This window comes from Porites lutea, chromosome 1 (genome assembly GCF_958299795.1).
Source record: "Porites lutea chromosome 1, jaPorLute2.1, whole genome shotgun sequence".
Taxonomy (NCBI): domain Eukaryota; kingdom Metazoa; phylum Cnidaria; class Anthozoa; order Scleractinia; family Poritidae; genus Porites; species Porites lutea.
This window is the reverse complement of record NC_133201.1, coordinates 38,765,669-38,784,347: the sequence shown is the minus strand read 5'-3', so window position 1 is coordinate 38,784,347 and position 18,679 is coordinate 38,765,669. Positions and strand designations below refer to the sequence as shown.

General features: G+C 40.3%; 1 protein-coding gene across 1 annotated transcript; it reads left to right on the top strand.

Moving 5' to 3' along the window:
- Window positions 1-20: 20 nt before the first annotated feature.
- Window positions 21-15,997, top strand: LOC140949976 (PC3-like endoprotease variant B). The gene is made up of 14 exons (XM_073399133.1): window positions 21-745; window positions 2,294-2,398; window positions 2,662-2,751; window positions 3,466-3,574; window positions 4,751-4,788; window positions 5,913-5,986; window positions 6,803-6,891; window positions 8,685-8,857; window positions 9,602-9,823; window positions 11,235-11,335; window positions 12,011-12,232; window positions 12,960-13,207; window positions 14,065-14,264; window positions 14,566-15,997. The coding sequence occupies exons 1-14, from the start codon at window positions 497-499 to the stop codon at window positions 15,229-15,231; spliced, it is 2,586 nt and encodes an 861-aa protein (XP_073255234.1). The 5' UTR covers window positions 21-496; the 3' UTR covers window positions 15,232-15,997.
- The last annotated feature ends 2,682 nt before the right edge of the window (window positions 15,998-18,679 follow it).

The following is an 18,679-nucleotide window of genomic DNA, read 5'->3' as shown; positions in this document are numbered from 1 at the left end:
CAAGTCTCTCGCCAAAATGGCGGATTTTGGCGGATGCTTTTGAATTTGTTGCATTTTCTTCAAAGGGCAAAATGATGAGGTTCAAGGATTTACATCTGACATCAAAACTTACCAGTTTGACGGTCTTAGAAGTCATGTCGTTTCTGTTGATATATTTTGGTTACGCTTATAAAGAATGTTTCAAACAGAACAGGTTATGTCCAAACTCGCTCTTGTAAATTCCTTAAAAGACTTTTAGGGAGTGAAAACCACAACTATGTCTTCTCTTGTACCTCGTCGAATTCGTTATCACGTGAAATGTCGGCAGAAGACCGTGAAACTGGGATGAGAGCAAGGACAGAGTTTGAATCAAACCACCAGCCAGCAAGAGAAATGCACCCGGTCGTGTACCTGCCTACGTTTGTCAACATAAATGATTTAATTGCTTTGTCATCCATGGGCTGATTCCTTTTCGAATGCCTCCCCGAAAGCGATCGTCGATTATCGGAACGAAAATATGGGAAATGGGCCTTGTTTCTTGACAAGAGCTTGCCTGGTGATAGCGGCGATCTTGAGTGTGTTTTGGACGGAATCAAGTGGTAGACCGCAAATTAACCCGAGCTGGAACAACACTAGAGATTGGAAGAGAGAACTGGCCGACAAAGAGGGCTACTTTACGAATACATGGGCAGTAGAAATTGACCCAGCCGAAGAACACGTGGTCGCGAAAATTGCCAAAAGACATGGTTTTTCCATCATAGGCCAGGTTAGCGGTAAAAAGAAAAATTACAGCGTTTTCAAAAATAGAGTTTGTTGAGTTATTAGTGGTAACAATTACTATGTGGATTTATGTGGTTGAAGGCAGTCAATATCATAAATTATCCAAACAACCCATGGTGGTCACCATGCTTGACTTAAAATCTCAATTCTTGTGCATGTGTTTGCTTTTGAATTACCCTTACCATGAAAAAGGCTCTCTCAAGAACAAATTTAGATCTCTTCAAGAGCTGTATGTTTGTAGAGCTTTTAGACTTCATTGACATGAAAAGAAAAAAGAAGAAAAATGGGATAGTTTATGTCTGCAGTTATTTGTTTCACCAATTTAAGCTTAACTCTTTGTTTACTGCACATTGAAACACTAAATCACCACTCTGAAACAGAATGTTGTAAATTATCTGAAATGAAACATTAAATACATGTGACTCCAAAAAGAATACAATAAGAATAACAACTCAAGTTCCTTTCTCTGCATAAACATGAAATTTTGAAACAGGTAAATTTCAACTGCCCGTGGAATCTCTGAAGTGTCAATTTTCATGTAAAAGATTTTAAGCAGTACGTTCCTGTGGTTCTGTTAATTTTGCTGCATTGGACAGTTCTAATGTTGATTGTGTGGGTAACATATTTTAAGGCTCAGTGTTTAAATGAAAGGTACTGTATAGTAGCTTATTGTACTGTATAGTAGTATAGTAGTTTATAGTATAGTAGTTTCCAGTTACTTAGTTTCTTTAGTTTGTTTGTGTGGCCATTCAAAGAAAAGCTGCGTGGATAAAGCAATGTACAGTTATTCTCCTTTGGTATCGTTAGTTTCTTTTGGAGTCTTTATATCATTACACTCAAACTCATTGTATATGTATGTGTTATTTTCTGAGTTATTCCCAGGCAAGGCTGAGTGGAAATTCTTTGGCCCCCCATAGTGTTCTCCTTATCAGGAGGTAACTGGTAGTATTTATCGCCTGAAGTTCTAAAAAATACCCAAGTTGTGATCCGATCAGCCGATTCTCACAAGGAAATGATTGAATATATAGAAAAGTACTAAAGTATACACAGCTTTCCTTTTTCTGGGCCAAGCATATAAACATTTAAAAAAGAGAACATTGAAGACAGAGTAAAATTATTGGAATTAAACATTTTAAATTGTTGTCTAAAGATGACAACGGCTGATATGCGTAAAATAGATCTAAAAATGGGTCAATGACTTTTCTGAGAACGTAGCTCCTAAATTTCACAGCAAGAGTGGGGCCATGTCCCTCACTCCACTAACCCCCCCCCCCCCCCCCCCAGGAAAGTAAGTATGTTTTTGGCACATATTTTTTGCCTTACCAGCCATGAATGGTCCCTTACCTGCTGAGCTAAATTTTAGGGAGAACACTGCCCCCCATTTTTATTCACATGCAAATGATACTAATTTCCACATAGAAGGTTTTAAAATGCATCATGAGTTCATTTTGAAAGTAAGTGTTTTGGGAGCTTAGAAATGCCCCATTGATTGACTGATTACTTAATTAAATTTTGTATTTTGTATTTTTTTCAGATTGGAGATCTACCTGGCCATTATCATCTCAGACATGATGATGTAGATGAACTTAACAAAGAGCACAATAGAGATAAAACTGATAGGCTACTACTGGAAAAGGAGGTTGGTTTGTTACACTGTGGACTTCACTGTATTATTTTGCATTTTCACTTCAGATAGTGGCAAATGAAAAAAAAAAAAGTCTAAATTTCTCTTTGTAGTCCTGAGAAATGAGTAACACCATGTAAAAGTTCTGCTGAAGCAGTTTCGATTGAATGGTAACACTATCAGATTTTGCCCATAAATTTAGGAGTATGAGTGATGTATTCCCCTCACACATTACTTACTGACTTACTGACATTGACAGATTATATTTATCCTGTCAGGTAAAATGGGCAGAACAACAAAAAATTCTTCACAGAGTCAAACGTGATGGAATACCAACTGATCCAAAGTTTCGAGAAATGTGGTATTTGGTAAGCAATCTCATTGGAAAGATAATTATTCTATATGTAAATAATTCAAGAGAGAGCTAGCAGAAAGGCAGCTAGCCTCCCAGGACATTTTGCCACAACCAGTTGCAAAAATGTTGAGACACTCCCGTGAAAAAACAACCTTTCTTGCTGCAAATCGCTCCTGGTCACAGATCTGTGAGATATAATACTGACCTCCCTACTCCCTCCCATTCAAAGTTGTTCCTCTAAGTTTTAGTATGGTCTTCTATTTCTAGCAACTTTGATAAGGGGTGGAGGGGGGATCACAAGCACAAGATCATGGACAGGCCATTTATGCCAAAATACGGTACAGAGTCTTAAGTACTTTTGCAACTGGTTGTAGCCCCAGGTGATAAATTTGTCGTGCCTTGGGTTAGCAGTTGTTGAATCAATCTAGGTTGCATTCAATTCCCAGATTCCCCATTTGAATGCACCCCTAGTAGTAGTAAGTAGTATTGGAGCTATATTGGAGCTGTATGTTTCTTACAAAAGTGAATGCAAATGCATAAGACATTGCACACATAAGCCTTTTTGACTGTGCTTGTTTTATCGTAATACCTTTGTTTTGGCTTCCTTCTTGTTCTGATGTTATGTGGACCTCAACATATCAATCGTAAAAATTAAAATTGGTCAAAATCAAGCCATCGTTACCAAACCTGCTTGATTGATAATGTGTGGCATCCTTTTGTTTTACAGCTTAATGAAGGCCAAACTGGAGGCCCAGTTGGAGTTGATATTAATGTTTTGCCAGTTTGGAGGAAGGGTATCTCTGGCAAAGGAGTTGTGGTCTCTATACTAGATGATGGTAGGCAACCATTACATGTTCATCATGCCAATAATTCTTCTCCCAGTCATGTTCACAGATACAATCCAGATGTCAAAATAACTAGTGTAGACACAAATGTCATCATAGTCTTTCCTCAAGTTTTCCCAACACTACATGTACAGCATAGCTGCTTCAAAAAAAAAAAAAGTATTCCCTTCCCTACCCGCCTTAACAAAATGTTGTACTTCTGTTCAAGTCACCTGTTTTAAGAGACAACACTTGCACACAATGCTAATATTGGCTGGGGGGAGGGGTCCAGATGGTTTGTTTTCTAAAATATATGTATACCCAGTTTATGGAGGTCTCTCAACAATTTTGTCACTATTTGTGGAGTCAAGTATTGGTCTGATCATTTAGCCATTGAAGCAGCCACTCAGTGATAGATTTCTGCATCATAAAAGAAGTCCAAAGCTTTTATGGAAGTCAAATTAAGGTCTTTAACCCATTCGCCCCTGAGCTGCCCGTAACCGCTCATGCAGGTCCGCGTCCTTTCTACTGCTTGTGACGTCATCAGTTTTAACCGTCAAGGACAACTTTGTCCGCTGACTTGTGCAGAGTGAAAAGATCTTTCAAACCATACCAGAATGAGCACAATTCAGTCATCGACACTGGAGAAAAAGGTAAAACCCACGTAACATTGACCTGAAAATCTCCGCGAAAATCTTGTTCCATTGCCCACCTACCTTTCCTTTCACCTAATCCTAAAGTCTTAAAAGCTTTCCTAAAAACCCTTCCCACCAAAATCAAGCCTGCTAAATGCCCAGCAAGAGAAAAAAATGAGGTAAGAAAATCGTAAAAAGAGGGGAGGAGAGAAGGTGAAAAGTAAAAGTCAAGAATGCTGTGTCACTTGTAAACCCAAAAACTATCTCGAAATTTTGCTTTCTGCACATGCCTGAACTTCGCAAGCTAATATTTTGCATCTGGATCAGAAGGCCATGAAGTGTACGACCTGTAAACAGGTTTGTGGTAAGTTTTAGCTCTTCATAGCACGACAGTGACCAGAAAACCACTCGACTAGCTTTGAAATGCCTTTTTCGGCAAAATCTCCAGGAGCAAATGGGTTAAACTCCATTTATTACCCTTCTTCAAAGTAGACAAGGGGAACTTCCAAAAAATGAAAATAACCTTCAAACATATATGAATTTTCCGTTTAAGGTGTGGATCACACCCATCCAGATTTAGAGGGAAATTATGTAAGTATTATTATTTTTTAACAATTTTATTATTAATTTCAGTATACATTGTAACAGACCTTTCTATGATTTTTTCAACTTTTAACAAGGGCTAGTTAGCAAAATCAATTGACAGCCTTGAATAGAGCATCTTGTATTGGTGAACTTGTCATTTTTGAAAGTGATATGTCAGAAATGAGCAAAGATATAGCTTCACTGAGTTGTGAAAGACTACTGTTGTTTGTGTAGTAGTGGTGGTTGGGGGGAGCAAATTTGCCTCCCACCATTCAAAACATAAAATCCTATTGTAGGACTTTGTCAGACCATACCTTTGTTACATTTTTCAACATATCACTCTTAGACTTGACATGCATTAATTTTTTTTTAACAGTATTGATGCAGGACCTCTTACTATCATGGTCTTAGCACACACTCCATCTGAAGCTAGATGTATTATTAACTAAGTAATTTTTGAAGAGTAAAGAGTTTGGCTTTTCACTTTGATTAGCTTTCCAAAGGACTTACCAGGGAGTAGCTGTGGATACTGTAAAATTGCGAAAATATGCCCCGGGGCTTATATTTTTCAAAGGCCCTTTTTGAGGGGCTTATTTTTGGAGGGGCTTATATATGGAGGGAAATTTGCGTCTCAAAATCAATTGGGCTAGCTTATAGTTGAAAGGAATTGTATGTCAGTAATTTGCAGATAGTTTTTACTGAAACTTGCCTTGAGGACGTAGACCTTTCTAAAACGTAGCCATGCAAGTACTTTGTCTATATGGACCGAGGAAATCAAGGCCAAGAGTGAAGAGGAACCACGCAAACAGCAATTAACTGTGAGACTTTCTGACTACAAACACCTGGCAGACACATAATAGTTCTTTGGCAAATACAAAAATTTATATGTTACTGTACTGTTTTTGCTTTGTTTTATTTTGTATTTGAGGGCACTTTCCAATTTCAAGCCCCGGGGGCTTATGTTCGGAGGGGCGATTTAACGGAGGGTTTTTTGTGTTACGAGTTTGAGGAGCTTATACATGGAGGGGCTTATTTTTGGAATTTTACAGTATTCTATGGAAGCCTCTCTTTGTTGCCATCCCCTCTTTTCATACCTGACTCATTATTTATGTTTTTATTATTTATTGCAGGATCCAAAAGCTAGTCATGATTTTAATGATAATGATGATGATCCCAGTCCTCGTGATGTGGATCCTGATAACTGGTAATTTTCAGTACAGTTGTAAATTATATAGAGGGGGACACTGGAGCTTACCCAATACTGCAATACTGTAAGAATAATTGGCACGGACCAAAATACCATGTCTTAAATCAGCGACTGCATATGATTGATTATGCTTGTCTTAAACTTGTGTCTATCTAGTGTGTTTATTTATCTCAAGCATATTTGCACCAGAAATCAACCTCAGCCATTGCTAGAAAATGAACCTCAAATTGATCGGTACTAGGGTAAAAAAAAGCCAGGTTGTTAGATGCAACAACAATTTCATGGTAGATATAGCAGTCAGAAATTGTGTAATCATTTATTATTATGTAAAGACTTAAAAATATTAACCTTTATTAACCTCTATAGCTTTATATAATTCTTGTTTTGTGTTGCACATTGTATTGATCTGAGTTAGACAGGAGAGGCAGGTGAACGCTACCACAATACCGTGAAGGAGTTTCCTTTACCTAATACATTAGCTCAAAAGATTACAAAACACATACTGCAGTGCTAAATGATACTGCAATACCGCACATTGGAATTCAAATTACCAAAATAGCCAATTAAAAAAAGCTCAATACTATAAACCTATATGTCCCTGTCCGTATACAGTTAATAATTAACCAGTAAGTTAATTTGAGCTGCTACTTGATTGGTACAACCGAATGACAATGCTGCTTGTAAGTAAATGTTTTCAATGGTGGCAAAGTACAACAGTTTATGTATTTAAACCTGCTAGTTTTACTAGTGTTGTAATTATTAGTGAATCTCAGGAGTCATATTTTCACTGTGAAATTTTTTCTTGGTCTGCAGCCATGGCACACGCTGTGCAGGAGAAGTTGCCGCTATAGCAAATAACACCATCTGTGGTGCAGGAGTAGCTTATTCAGCTCATGTTGGAGGTAAACAGTAGTATATGTAATACAGATTTAGCCAAGGCTAAAATTGATGCTCTCATAGGATTAATTAAGAGATTTCGTTCTGAAATAATTCAACTTTCTTTTAAAAGTGGACCTGAGCCTGCAATCATTTGAAAACCATTAACCTGTCAGCAGAGAACCTAAAAAACAGTTCACCTCAATGAGTTGGCAAATACAAATTAAGATCAACCTGAGGAAGGTTTTGTGAGCCCACGAGACTGAGCACCCCACCCCGCTGGACACGTGTTACTTTGTCACAGCCCAATGAGTTGTATAACTGAGCCCGCGATACAGTCAGTGGATACCCTATTTTGACAGCTGCTAATTTGCTATAATATGGATGTCCACAGATTGTACTGTACAAATTGTGACACTTCACATCCGCTAAGACGAGGACGTACAGTTGTACGAACGGACATACCTTCGGAAGGGGTGATTCTGTCAGAGCCAAAATTTCTCGATTGCATAAATATTAAGACAGAATCCGTCAGGAAATTGAGTACTTTTAATTCTCAGTGGACAAAAACCTTGTACCAGAATTTTTTTGAAGCGTATCGCATTCTTTTTTACATTTTTCAAGGGCTAAAGATGTAATTAGTTATCTGTAATAACACCAAAGAAAATTTCTTATGTGTGTCGAGAAAATAAATGTCAAATTTCACAAAATGACATCTTACACATTTTCAGAATTTTCACAATTCTAGTGAAATTTGACACTCACATAATAAAAAAAGTTTTCAGCTCTGTAAAGGATCATAGAAATCTGTTGCAGCCCGCAAAAAATTTGCTTGTCGTTACGAAGAGAGGGTGTCTCCTAAGTCCAAAAAATGTCATCCTGCTTGAACCTCTGAACGAATTAGCAAGTACTTGCTTAATCTTTTTTCTCGGAGACAAAATTGTGGTGAAATTATTTATCACTTATTCAACTGTCTGTCTTGGTTCCAAGCTGTTCCACGGCTACATCCTGTAGGATAGTCACGTCCTTCAAGGTTGATTTCCACTGACACGTTTTTGGCTACGCATGTTAACGCACGTAAATTTTAATTACGTAAATAAAATAGAGGCAAGATATAAAGTGTTGAGATTAAACGTGAAGTTGAGCGAGGTTCTACTTTTACGCTTACGTGCAACCTTTCATACATTTCCTCTATTTTATTTGCGAAAGTAAATTGTAAGCACGTACACACGCAAAAATTGCGCGACACTGGAAATCAGCCCTCAGGGGATAGGAAAGGTAGGCCTTTCCTGATTGAGCTGGTAACATTCTTTACAACTCTTCAAAGTTCTTTAGAAATGTCTAAAACGTGCATTAAACTTTAAAGTAGTGCATAAAAATTGTTTCACAAAGATAAAGTAAAATGTTTCACCGCTGGGGAATGTTTCACCACAGAGCAATCTTACAATCTTTCGCGTTACGTTCAGTCAAAGAGCTCAATTAGAAACCCCACGCTTTCCCACCGAAAAGCCCATGAGCCTTTCCATGTCAGCAGTGTTTATACAAAACACGAACTAGCTAAGGCAGAAAAATCCGACCGCGCGCAGTTTTTGCGACGTTATGCCATAGTTAACCCCTCTAATGACTATGGTTTCCCTGAAAAAATGTTTGCTCAAAACTTTATCAAAATGTAAAATATTCCTCAAATGTCGCCTGCCCTGCGATTCATTGTAGAGGCTCTCTGGTGTGACAGGGCCTGGTATTAAAAAGAGTTCGATTGTGCTCGAAATCCAAGGTCTGAAAAGTAGTCAAAAGTTTTTTTTTACCACAATTGTTGTAGGTGTTCGTATGTTGGACGGTAAAGCCACAGACGCACTAGAGGCCAGTTCACTTGGATTCCAGCTTCAGTATGTTGATATCTTTAGCAACTGTTGGGGACCAAAGGACGATGGAAAGACGTTTGGAAAGCCAGGTCCTTTAGCAGCTAAGGCACTCAAACGAGGAGCTGAAACGGTAAATAGTATAACAAATTACAAAAATGTTTCTTTCAAAAAGACTTCACTTTCACTCTACACGGTTAGATGCATAGAACCTTCGTCAAACTTAGTGCTAATGTCTGGCTTAAAATAAACTAAGAGTTTTATGTAAGTGACCTGGCCAATACAGGTGCAAAGAAAGTCATTTTTACAACTTGCTATTCTGGCAAGCTAAGCCTAACATTTACTAGCCCAAACAACATTTCAACTAGCCCCAAAAACGTTTCGATGAGCAGAGTGATTTCACAGTTCTTCTGTAATTTGAATTCCTAAAAAAACTTCCCTTGCCCGTCGGACAAGTTAATAACATAATTCACTAGCCCGATAGCAAAATCCACTAGCCCCGGGCTATCGGACACTACTTTCTTTGCACGCTGCTGAATATTTACGGACTTGCATGTGCTCCGTAAAGTTTTCCTCGGTTTCGAGTAGTTTTTAAATCTGATTCGTCTTTCTATACAATGGTAGTTTCGCCGACGTTTTCTCTTTCCTTCGCTCACACTTCTGTACGAAGGTTAACTCCACCGGCCTCATTCTTAAGTTCAACTTAACAAATTAGACTAAACAGCCGTGATGATGTCCCTTTTAAACTCTTTTATCTTGTTTAATGGCACGTTTACTGTAATGTTCTGCTGTCCTTTTTGTCACCATCCGTTTGAGATAAAAGCACAAACCCCCAGAGATACATCAACGTCTTGCGTACCTATTATGTCTTATTTAGGGTCGCGGAGGTAAAGGTAACATTTATGTGTGGGCGACTGGTAATGGAGGACTAACAGATGACGACTGTAACTGCGATGGATACACTACCAGTATATATACAGTATCTGTTGGCTGCATTGGCGATCATGGTCTGTCGGCTTACTACACTGAGCTGTGCTCATCTACTCTGGCTGTGACTTTCAATGGCGGTGCCCATCGAGAAAAAGAAGAAAACAAAATGGTACGTAACACTTAAACCATTAAAACCATTGAAACATGTTTCGAAATTTGGTTATCGACCCTATTTCAGACCAAAACGTGATTTTCTCCTTCCCTTTTTCAGACATGAAGTGGTGGTGTCCTTAAGAGGCAAAAAAAAATGCCCAATTCCGTATGTTGGTTCAAGAGAGCTCAAACCTCACCCTATTTCAGACCAGAAAGGTTTAATTCTTCACCCAATTTTAGTCCAAAAAAGGTCCAAACCCATACCCTTTGGCGCTACGCATACCAGCACCTATAAAGCCTGACGTTTTTTAGCAACTCACGTCAACCGGAAGTGGTCTTTTTTTCATTTTTGGATGGTGGTTTTGCCCAAATGTGTGAACAAATCGTCTCTATAGTAGTCAAGACACATAGAAATACAGATTTGGTAGCGTTAAAGGGGCTGTGTCACGGCAGTGCAGTTCATTTTGTTTAATTTTGCCAATTACAACCGGAAGTGGTCTTTTTTTCATTTTTGGACGGTGGTTTTGCCCAAATGTGTGGACAAATCGTCTCTATAGTAGTCAAGACACATCGAAATACAGATTTGGTAGCGTTAAAGGGGCTGTGTCACGGCAGTCCAGTTCATTTTGTTTAATTTTGCCAATTACTCGCCCTCAATCGCTATGGAACTAAAGGTAAGCAAAGAAATTACATGTAAATGACAAAATCAGAGATCCGAGACAAACAAATATGTCTCCTGAGCATTATTTTTGAAATTGCAAGCAGCAGGGATTAACTTTGAAAAACTGTTATGCTGAACAGTTTTCAAAAACCCTAATTTCAATCCGTTTCAATCTTCTTCAGTTTGCCCATCCGTGGCATCTGTTGTTTCTGTTATGTTATTCAAACCTTCCTTTAAAGTTTTAAGCGGTTATTTTTATGTTTCTCTTAATTTAACGGTCATTTTGTAATTTCCTAATTTGGCTGAATTTCGTGACACAGCTGCTTTAAGGTGCTTTAAAATGAAAAACACCTCACTTCCGGTTGACGTGTGTCGCTCAAAGACGCCTTTGCTTAAGCTCCCTAATATTGTATAGACTGCGAGCAGTCTCTCTTTTTCTTCAGATTTAGTAAGGGGAGTACACGCGCGCGCGAGCGGCGAAGCCGCGAGACGCGCGAAACGAGGGCGGCAGCCCGAGATGAAAAAGACTCTTTTTTCGTGCCTCTCCCATCTCGCGCCATCAGTCACGCGCGTGGCCATTTGCGTGTCTCGCGTTTTGCTCGACGGACTACAGAAAAAAGAGAGACTGCTCGTAGTCTAAATATTGTAGGGACTAGGAAAACTAATTTTGCTTTGCCATTTCAATGTGAAAAGCCGAGTGAGAAATTGAGTGAGGACAAAGTACAGAGACACATTGTGAGTTTAATGTGGTGACATTTCATTGCAGATTACAACTGATCTTCATCATCAATGTACAGAACAGTTTAAAGGCACCTCATCTGCAGCTCCACTAGCAGCAGGAATGATAGCCCTCATGTTGGAAGCAAAGTAAGCATTTCATTTCTCAGTCTAATTTGGAGGCGTTTAGTTCGGATTTACAAGGCTAGAGTACGATGCCCTCTCTCCCTAGTTTATCGCATATAACCCGTATTGTTTGTTTGTTCGCGTTTTTAATGCACGTTGTACGTGTTCGTAGCGTTTTAGCGAAGTTATTTGTTGAGACTCGTAAAGTGAGTCTGTGGATGAAATCCTATGGTGTGACCATTCAACTGAAACGTATCTTCAGCCGTGCTTGAATATGGTACCCGGCCTATCATTATACTGTATAAATAGGTTCAAATTTTTGGGAGCCTATGGATGAATGGGCCATTTGCACGATGACGTCATTTTACTGCTAAGACCAGAATACTTCAGGGTTTTGCTTTCTTGTGCAAATTAGGGCTTTTGTTATTTGACCCTCGCTGGGAATAACAAATTTAAACGTGAAAGGAAAAACGAAAAGGATTCTGGACGTAGTAGTGAAATGACGCCATCATTCAAATGGCCGATTTCTATGGCGTGACCATTAAAATGAAACCTGGTAAATTAATTACGACGTAAAAGAGAATCTATAAAAGCTTCAAAAATTGGTCTGATTTTAGGTTAGGCAAGTGTTTAATGGCAACGTAATGAATCCGTTCTAACCAATCATGGCGCGTTCTTTTCATTGAACCCTTTTTTCAGTAACCGTCTGACGTGGCGAGATGTACAACACATTGTTGTCAGAACGGCCAAGCTGACGAGTCCTGTGGATGATGGCTGGAGAACCAACGGAGCTGGTTTTCATTTTAATCACAAGTTCGGCTTCGGTCGCCTTGATGCTGATGCTATGGTGGAAATGGCCAAAACTTGGACGACTGTTCCACCTCAAAGAATATGTACAGGAGCCGCAAGTTTGGAAGAACGGTGAGCTAGTTTGCTTCCCTATAGCCTACATTGGCAATTATTGGATTCGGCTTTCGTATGATGTGAAAAATTATGTAGATCTCGGAGACTGTTATCGGTCATCCGTCAAGTTGTATTATTTTTGTTCTTGCTATGTTTTAGGAAGTAGTTCGGCTATTTCTTCTTCGCGAAACGTGTGAAATGTTCCGCCATTTTGTACCGCCCCACCAAAAGAACACAACCTCATCCCCAGGGCCTCTCGATTGCCGTTGTTTTTTGGCGATTAAACTGTACTATTGACGTCATTTTATCGTATATTGGAAACGTCTTCCAAATTTGGTCAAGGCAAGCTGGTTCTAAAGAATTAGCCGTGGAAATTGAGCCAATCAGAAACGGAGAAATATTTTGAATGAATAATAAGGGTAGAGACAAGTACAAGTAAGAATATTAATTGGCCTTAGGCAAACCAGTTGACTACTTACAAGTATGGCCGAGGAGTTGAACGCGGGGCCATCGAGAATAAATCAATACCTATCCGACGTAGCCCCATAGTCACTCAAAAATTACCCGTCTATCCACTTGGAAATCAAGGCGGGGGAAAGGAAATCCTTTCTTGTGTATGTCCCCTCCTTGCAACCCCCCCCCCCCCCTTCACTTTCCTCTTCTCCAAACTTCTTATGAAAATGCTTACGCCTTCATTTACGTCAGTTCATGTAATCATCCGTGATTGGTCTCGTATAATTCCCAGGGACATTCCTTCGGGAGGCGCGCTGGAGTTATCTATACCCACCAAAGCGTGCGCGGGAACCGTGGCCGAGATAAACAAACTTGAGCATGTAGTGCTGACCATCAGCTTCATTCACCGGCGGCGCGGTGACGTCAGTGTTCTTTTGATGTCGCCGTCAGGAACAAAGAACGAAATGCTGTCTACACGTCACTATGACGACTCCAAGGAGGGACTTGATAACTGGGGCTTTATGACTGTGCATACTTGGGGTAAGTGATGTGTTTTGAGAGGACTGTGGACTCTCGCTAAGTCGGACACCGTTGATACTGATTAACCACGTGTCTGTATTCAAGACAGACACCCCAGCACTCTCTATAAGGCACTCCTGCATTATAGACAGTCAAATAAATAGTAGAGCGGTTTTCATTTGAGTGTCGAAAAGTAATTGGTTTTGCACTTTCTACACGATGCGATTGGCTTAAAAGATTCGCGCCACCTTTTCATCCAATCAGAAGTAAAACCAAAGCCAATTGTGACGCGCTCGCATGCATTTTCCCACGCTTTGCGTCAGCCACATGTAATTACTTCGAGTTTTGATTGGTTCAATGTATTGTCTGTGTCCTATGTGATTGGCCAGAGTAATTACTTTGGTTTTGGTTTTACGACACTCAAACGAAAACCACTCTAATAATCAAAGAACATTGAGGACCCAGTTCTTTTAGGTGTGTGTTTTAGAGATGTGTCCATACGCAAAGAGTTGACTGTGTGGAAAGTTGTCTTAAACATGCGCACCATTGGGCTTTGAACTAAGAGGCAATCTTAGAAGGATGTCCCCCTTATGGGAAATTACTTAAGAGATGTTTTTATGGTGAACTCTTTCTAATCAGGGACACCACTGAGAGTGGCATTAAATGGCCGTGTAAGGGAGTCTTCACTGCATCTTGCCTTGATATCTAAAGGCGAATTTTGCTGGATTCGGGGAATCTGCCTACCTACCCCTTCCCTAAACCAACGTTGAAACTAACTTTTCACGTAGGGCAAAATTGTTGGGTTGGGGGAGGGGTAGGTGCGTGGGCAGCTTCTTAGAATCTTATATTGATCCAGTTCAATTTGTCGCTATATGAAGGTGAGAATCCGCGTGGCTTCTGGCAGCTTAAGATAATCGACAATCCGCTAAATGAGATTGGTGACCGAGTACTGAATGGCTACGGGACTCTACATCTGGACACCAGCAAACAAGACACAGATGTTGAAGACTTAGAAGAACAAGTAATAGATGACCAGACCAAGCAGCAACAAGCTAAAGTACAGCAGATGAGGCTCCAGGTACTAAGAATATCCTTTGCTCTTATCACTTGCCATTTAAGCAGCAACAAGAAAACAGAGAGCTGCAAATAACAGTCCCAGGGAGGACTCGTATACCTTCCATATGTAAACGGCACCCCTTTCACATACGTACTAAATAATATCGCTTTTCATCGCTTTGTTGTCTGTTTTAACGTAGCTTTTAAGGGAGTAAACGCTTAATAAATCTAGTCTAGGGTCTGGCAAGGAGTATTTCGTCGTAAAAAACACTGTGAAAATGTCTTGTTAAAACTTTTATCTATTTTATTTACTCATTTTACAGAATGACCATGTAGACTTTCCGTATCCACCGGGCGTCAGGAGAGATCATGTTCATCATCACAACAGTTCAGAAATGAGTGAACAAAGTGTGATCAATGATCTGTATAACCTCACAGAAAGCGATGTTGCGAGCACTACAGAATACGTATATGACAGAAGTAGAATTGCTTATCCCGAGGTATCGGGAAGTGGGCAAGTGTCTGGTAGTGGCGAGGGATATCCGAGGGATAGGTTATATGTCGATGGGTCTGCTAGTGGAGACAATAATGAAGACCTTGACGATGGCTCCCAAGGCGAAGAACAGGACACTTCATATCCCGAGGGATCGGGCAGTGGCGGGAAATCCCGCGAGGAAGAGCCTGACGTCGAAGAGGATCTCGTCACTGATAGTAACAACGATTTCCAAAGAGCGTTCGTGAAGACGCTTAAGAAAAAGAAATTTAAATCCACAAATACAGAAACACCATCTGTAGGGAAGAAAAGTGTTTTAGTCGATAATAATTCAAATAACATCAAGAAAAAAGTACAAGTAGCCGCTGAAGAGACTGCTACTCAACGTGTTCAAGTAAATGCTGGCTATGAAAATCCGGAGATCCCGTGTTTAGCGAGTGGGTGCTCGGGTGTTCTTTTAAAATGGGTGCTGACATTTTATGGAACTGAAAATTAACTGAAGAACCTTTAGTGTAGAGATTTTTATCAATTTATCGATTTTATAATTGAAATTCTCAAATTAGTCGAACGTGTCTTCAATTTGAAGATCCTAATACTTATGGCAAATGTGTTGCCATGACTCTCTGCTCTCAAGTATGTGGGTCAGACTTCACAGTATTTTGGCTCCGCAAATTTGACTGTCATCAAATTGAAATCACCTGCGCTACAAATAAACAAATGAAGAATAGACACAAACGATGCTCTCTCGAGTTAAGAGCTGGAAAATGCTCATTAAGTAGCTTTTATAAAGCGCGAAACAAAAACAATTTCGCAGTTGATTCTGTTTGCCCTAGCTAAACTTAAATAATGACTTGAAATCGCTGACCACTATGTAGCCAATAAGGAGTGAAAGTGTGCTTGCGTGAGTTTCCCGCGTGTGGAAACCTCTCTAAACCAAGTCATGCGTGAATCTACTCATATCACCTCACATCACGTAACAAATTTCGTTGTCGACGAAAACTTGGAAGCACTAAGCATTTTTTTCATGGACTTTTCAAGAAGATCTTTTGGAAGATTGTGAATTCCAAGGATTCGTTCCAATGGCTAAACACTCCGTTTTCCCCTCACAAATCCAACACAAATCTTTCAGATGTTGCTTCGTCTGTTATCGCTATGTACAGTAATAATTCGTTGCGATCATTCTTGTCATTCACTTGTGGTTCTCTCAAATAGAATTGCTCCTTTTTCACCACTTTACTAAATAAAAGTTGAATTTTTCTTGAGGTTGGATGTTGCTTGTAGATGTGGTTAGGTAAAGAGTATTTAGAAAACGCTAGAGAATGAAGCAAGTCCACTGAAATATAATGAACTATAAAAGATAAAGGGAAAACTTTGTCATGGTCAATGGTGGCTCATATGATGTTTCTGGAGCAGCAAAGTGGATAGTACTCGCCATATATGACCAGGAATCCATAACCAGGAGCGAGCACACCTGATGGTATAGTTTACCTGCCTCCTCAGTTATGAATAAAGCCTGTTCCAGGCGTTTAAGGGCCTGTTTACCTGAAGGTAGGGGAACCCAGGTAGGTGAGGTAACTCGTAATCTCTTATATGGTCACCCCACCTATCATGTAAACGTGATCAAATAAAAATGCCAGATTTTATGGCCCGGGTTACCCCAGTTTCATGTAAACAGGCCCAAAATAGTGGGGACAGCGCAAAGTGAGCAGAAAAGCAGGGATAGGGTTCGTGTAAACAGAACCAAAATAGTAGGGAAAGCGCAAAGAAAAGTGAGCAGAAAAACAGCGATGGGGTTGAAGGAGGGGGATTTTATGGACAGTCCGGGTTACCCACTTCAATGTAAACAGGCCCAAAATAGTGGGGACAGCGCAAAGTGAGCAGAAAAACAGCGATAGGGTTGAAGGGGGGATTTTATGGACAGCCCGGGTTCCCTAACGTTCAAGTAAACAGGCCCAAAATGGTGGGGACAGCGAAAAGAAAAGTGAGCAGAAAAACAGCGATGGAGTTGAAGGGGGGGGGGGGGGGAGGGATTTGATGGACAGCCCGGGTTTCCTCACTTTCATGTAAACAGGTCCAAAAAAGTAGGGACAGTGCAAAGAAAAGTGAGCAGAAAAACAGCGATGGGCTTGAAGGGGGGGGGGGGGGGATTTTATGGACAGCCGGGGTTCCCTCACTTTCGTGTGAACAGGCCCAAAATAGTGGGGACGGCGTACAGAAAAATGAGCAGAAAAACAGCGATGGGGTTGAAGGGAAGGGGGGGGGGGGCTGGGAGGGAATTGATGTTGTTCCCTCCACTCCCCCTCTTCTGCCTTTTTTCTCCGCTCTTTATTTCGCGCCACTCTCCACTATCTGAATGAGAGAAATGAGAGAAAATCTGGAAAATTCTTTCTAACTGATCAAACTTGTCGAGCTATGCAGCTCCCTAAACATATATAAATATGCATACGTTTTTCGTTTTTTCATGTACTGAGAAAATATGAATGAAACTTTTATTTGGTAAAACTGCTGCCTTTACGAACTTCAAATCGAGAAAACAAAAATTTAATTGGCACCAAAGATTATGTTCTACTGTCCCCGAGCCAGGGTTTTTACACAGTTTAGTCTGAGGTCGGGTCTACAGATCCGAGGGTTTTGGTCTAGAATAGGGTCTCGGGGTGGAGTTTAGAATATCGTTGCAAATGCAGCTGAACATAGTTTGATGAAGGCCAAGGGTATCAGCTTCAAAATGGTACACAACCACCCAAATGACAGGGATGTAAGCTGTTATCAAAGGACTGTACAGCACTAAAAGTGGCAATTTCGCTGGGGCTTTAGTCAGTTCTCAGATTGTCGGTCTAGACAAATTACTTTACCTTTCCCTTGAATGGAAATTCGTGGCAAGAGAACTCATTCCATATCCACCAATTATGTCTCCTTTCCTGCTCGATTTAATCTTAGGGTTTTTCTCTGGATCACTATTGTGTTAACAATTCGACTCTTGGATCTGACTCTTCCCCAGTTCTCTCTCACCTCTCCGTAGTGCCGCGCAGGGATAGTTGTTAAGTGGGAAATGGAGGGAAAGACAATCTTCTCTTCTCCCTTCCCATCATCCCCTGTTCCGCCATCGTGTCCGTAACGAAGACGACGGTGGAAGAGAGCTTGGATATCTAACTGCTTCGAATTCCTCTCCAAGTCAACCAATCATGTCTCTTCTCAAGCGTCTTTTTTCATACATGACAAATTTAAGAGGGGTTTATCATAACAACGCTTCTTTTATCAGTTTTTCATTGGGAAATCACTAGCTTGCGTACCGACGCCTCCTATTTCCATTGTTTCACGCTGAGAAGGGACATAGGAAATAGGTGACGTCCGCTCGCAGGTTCAGAAATTTCTTTCAAAGTGCTAAATTTCTCTGCAAATCAACCAGTCTTTTCTCTCCTCGTGTGCTTTTTTCAATGAGTTTTACCCATTGCAAAGAAATCCGCTTGGAGTTGAGCCTGTGATCAGATAAAAACTAGTAACCCCTCGGCAGACAACTTCAAAAGAAAACGTAACCTCGATGGATGGATACTTGATCCCGCGATATGGTCATGTGATACTGGTCAGTGACTACCCTGTTTTGACAGCTGTCAATTGACCACCACGTCGATGTGTAATATCATGTTGCAGGCCCCCACACTAGCTAGAAAGTGACATTCACCTTGGCTTCCCCCTGTTGTGGACGGGCGGGCGGGTGGGCGTAAGGTCACGTGACTACCAAAATTTCTCAAATGGATTGCTGGTTTTCAGTGTCACGCCATTCAAAATAGACCAAAATAAAAATCAAAACCGTTCAATAGATAAAGTCCAGAATCTGGGAAATGAAAGGAGGTAAATATGCAAAGACCCTCGCCAAGAGGAAATATATCGTATAAGAGATATGCGAAGCAATGTTTTCACAAAATTAATAGAGATTTGTATGGAGA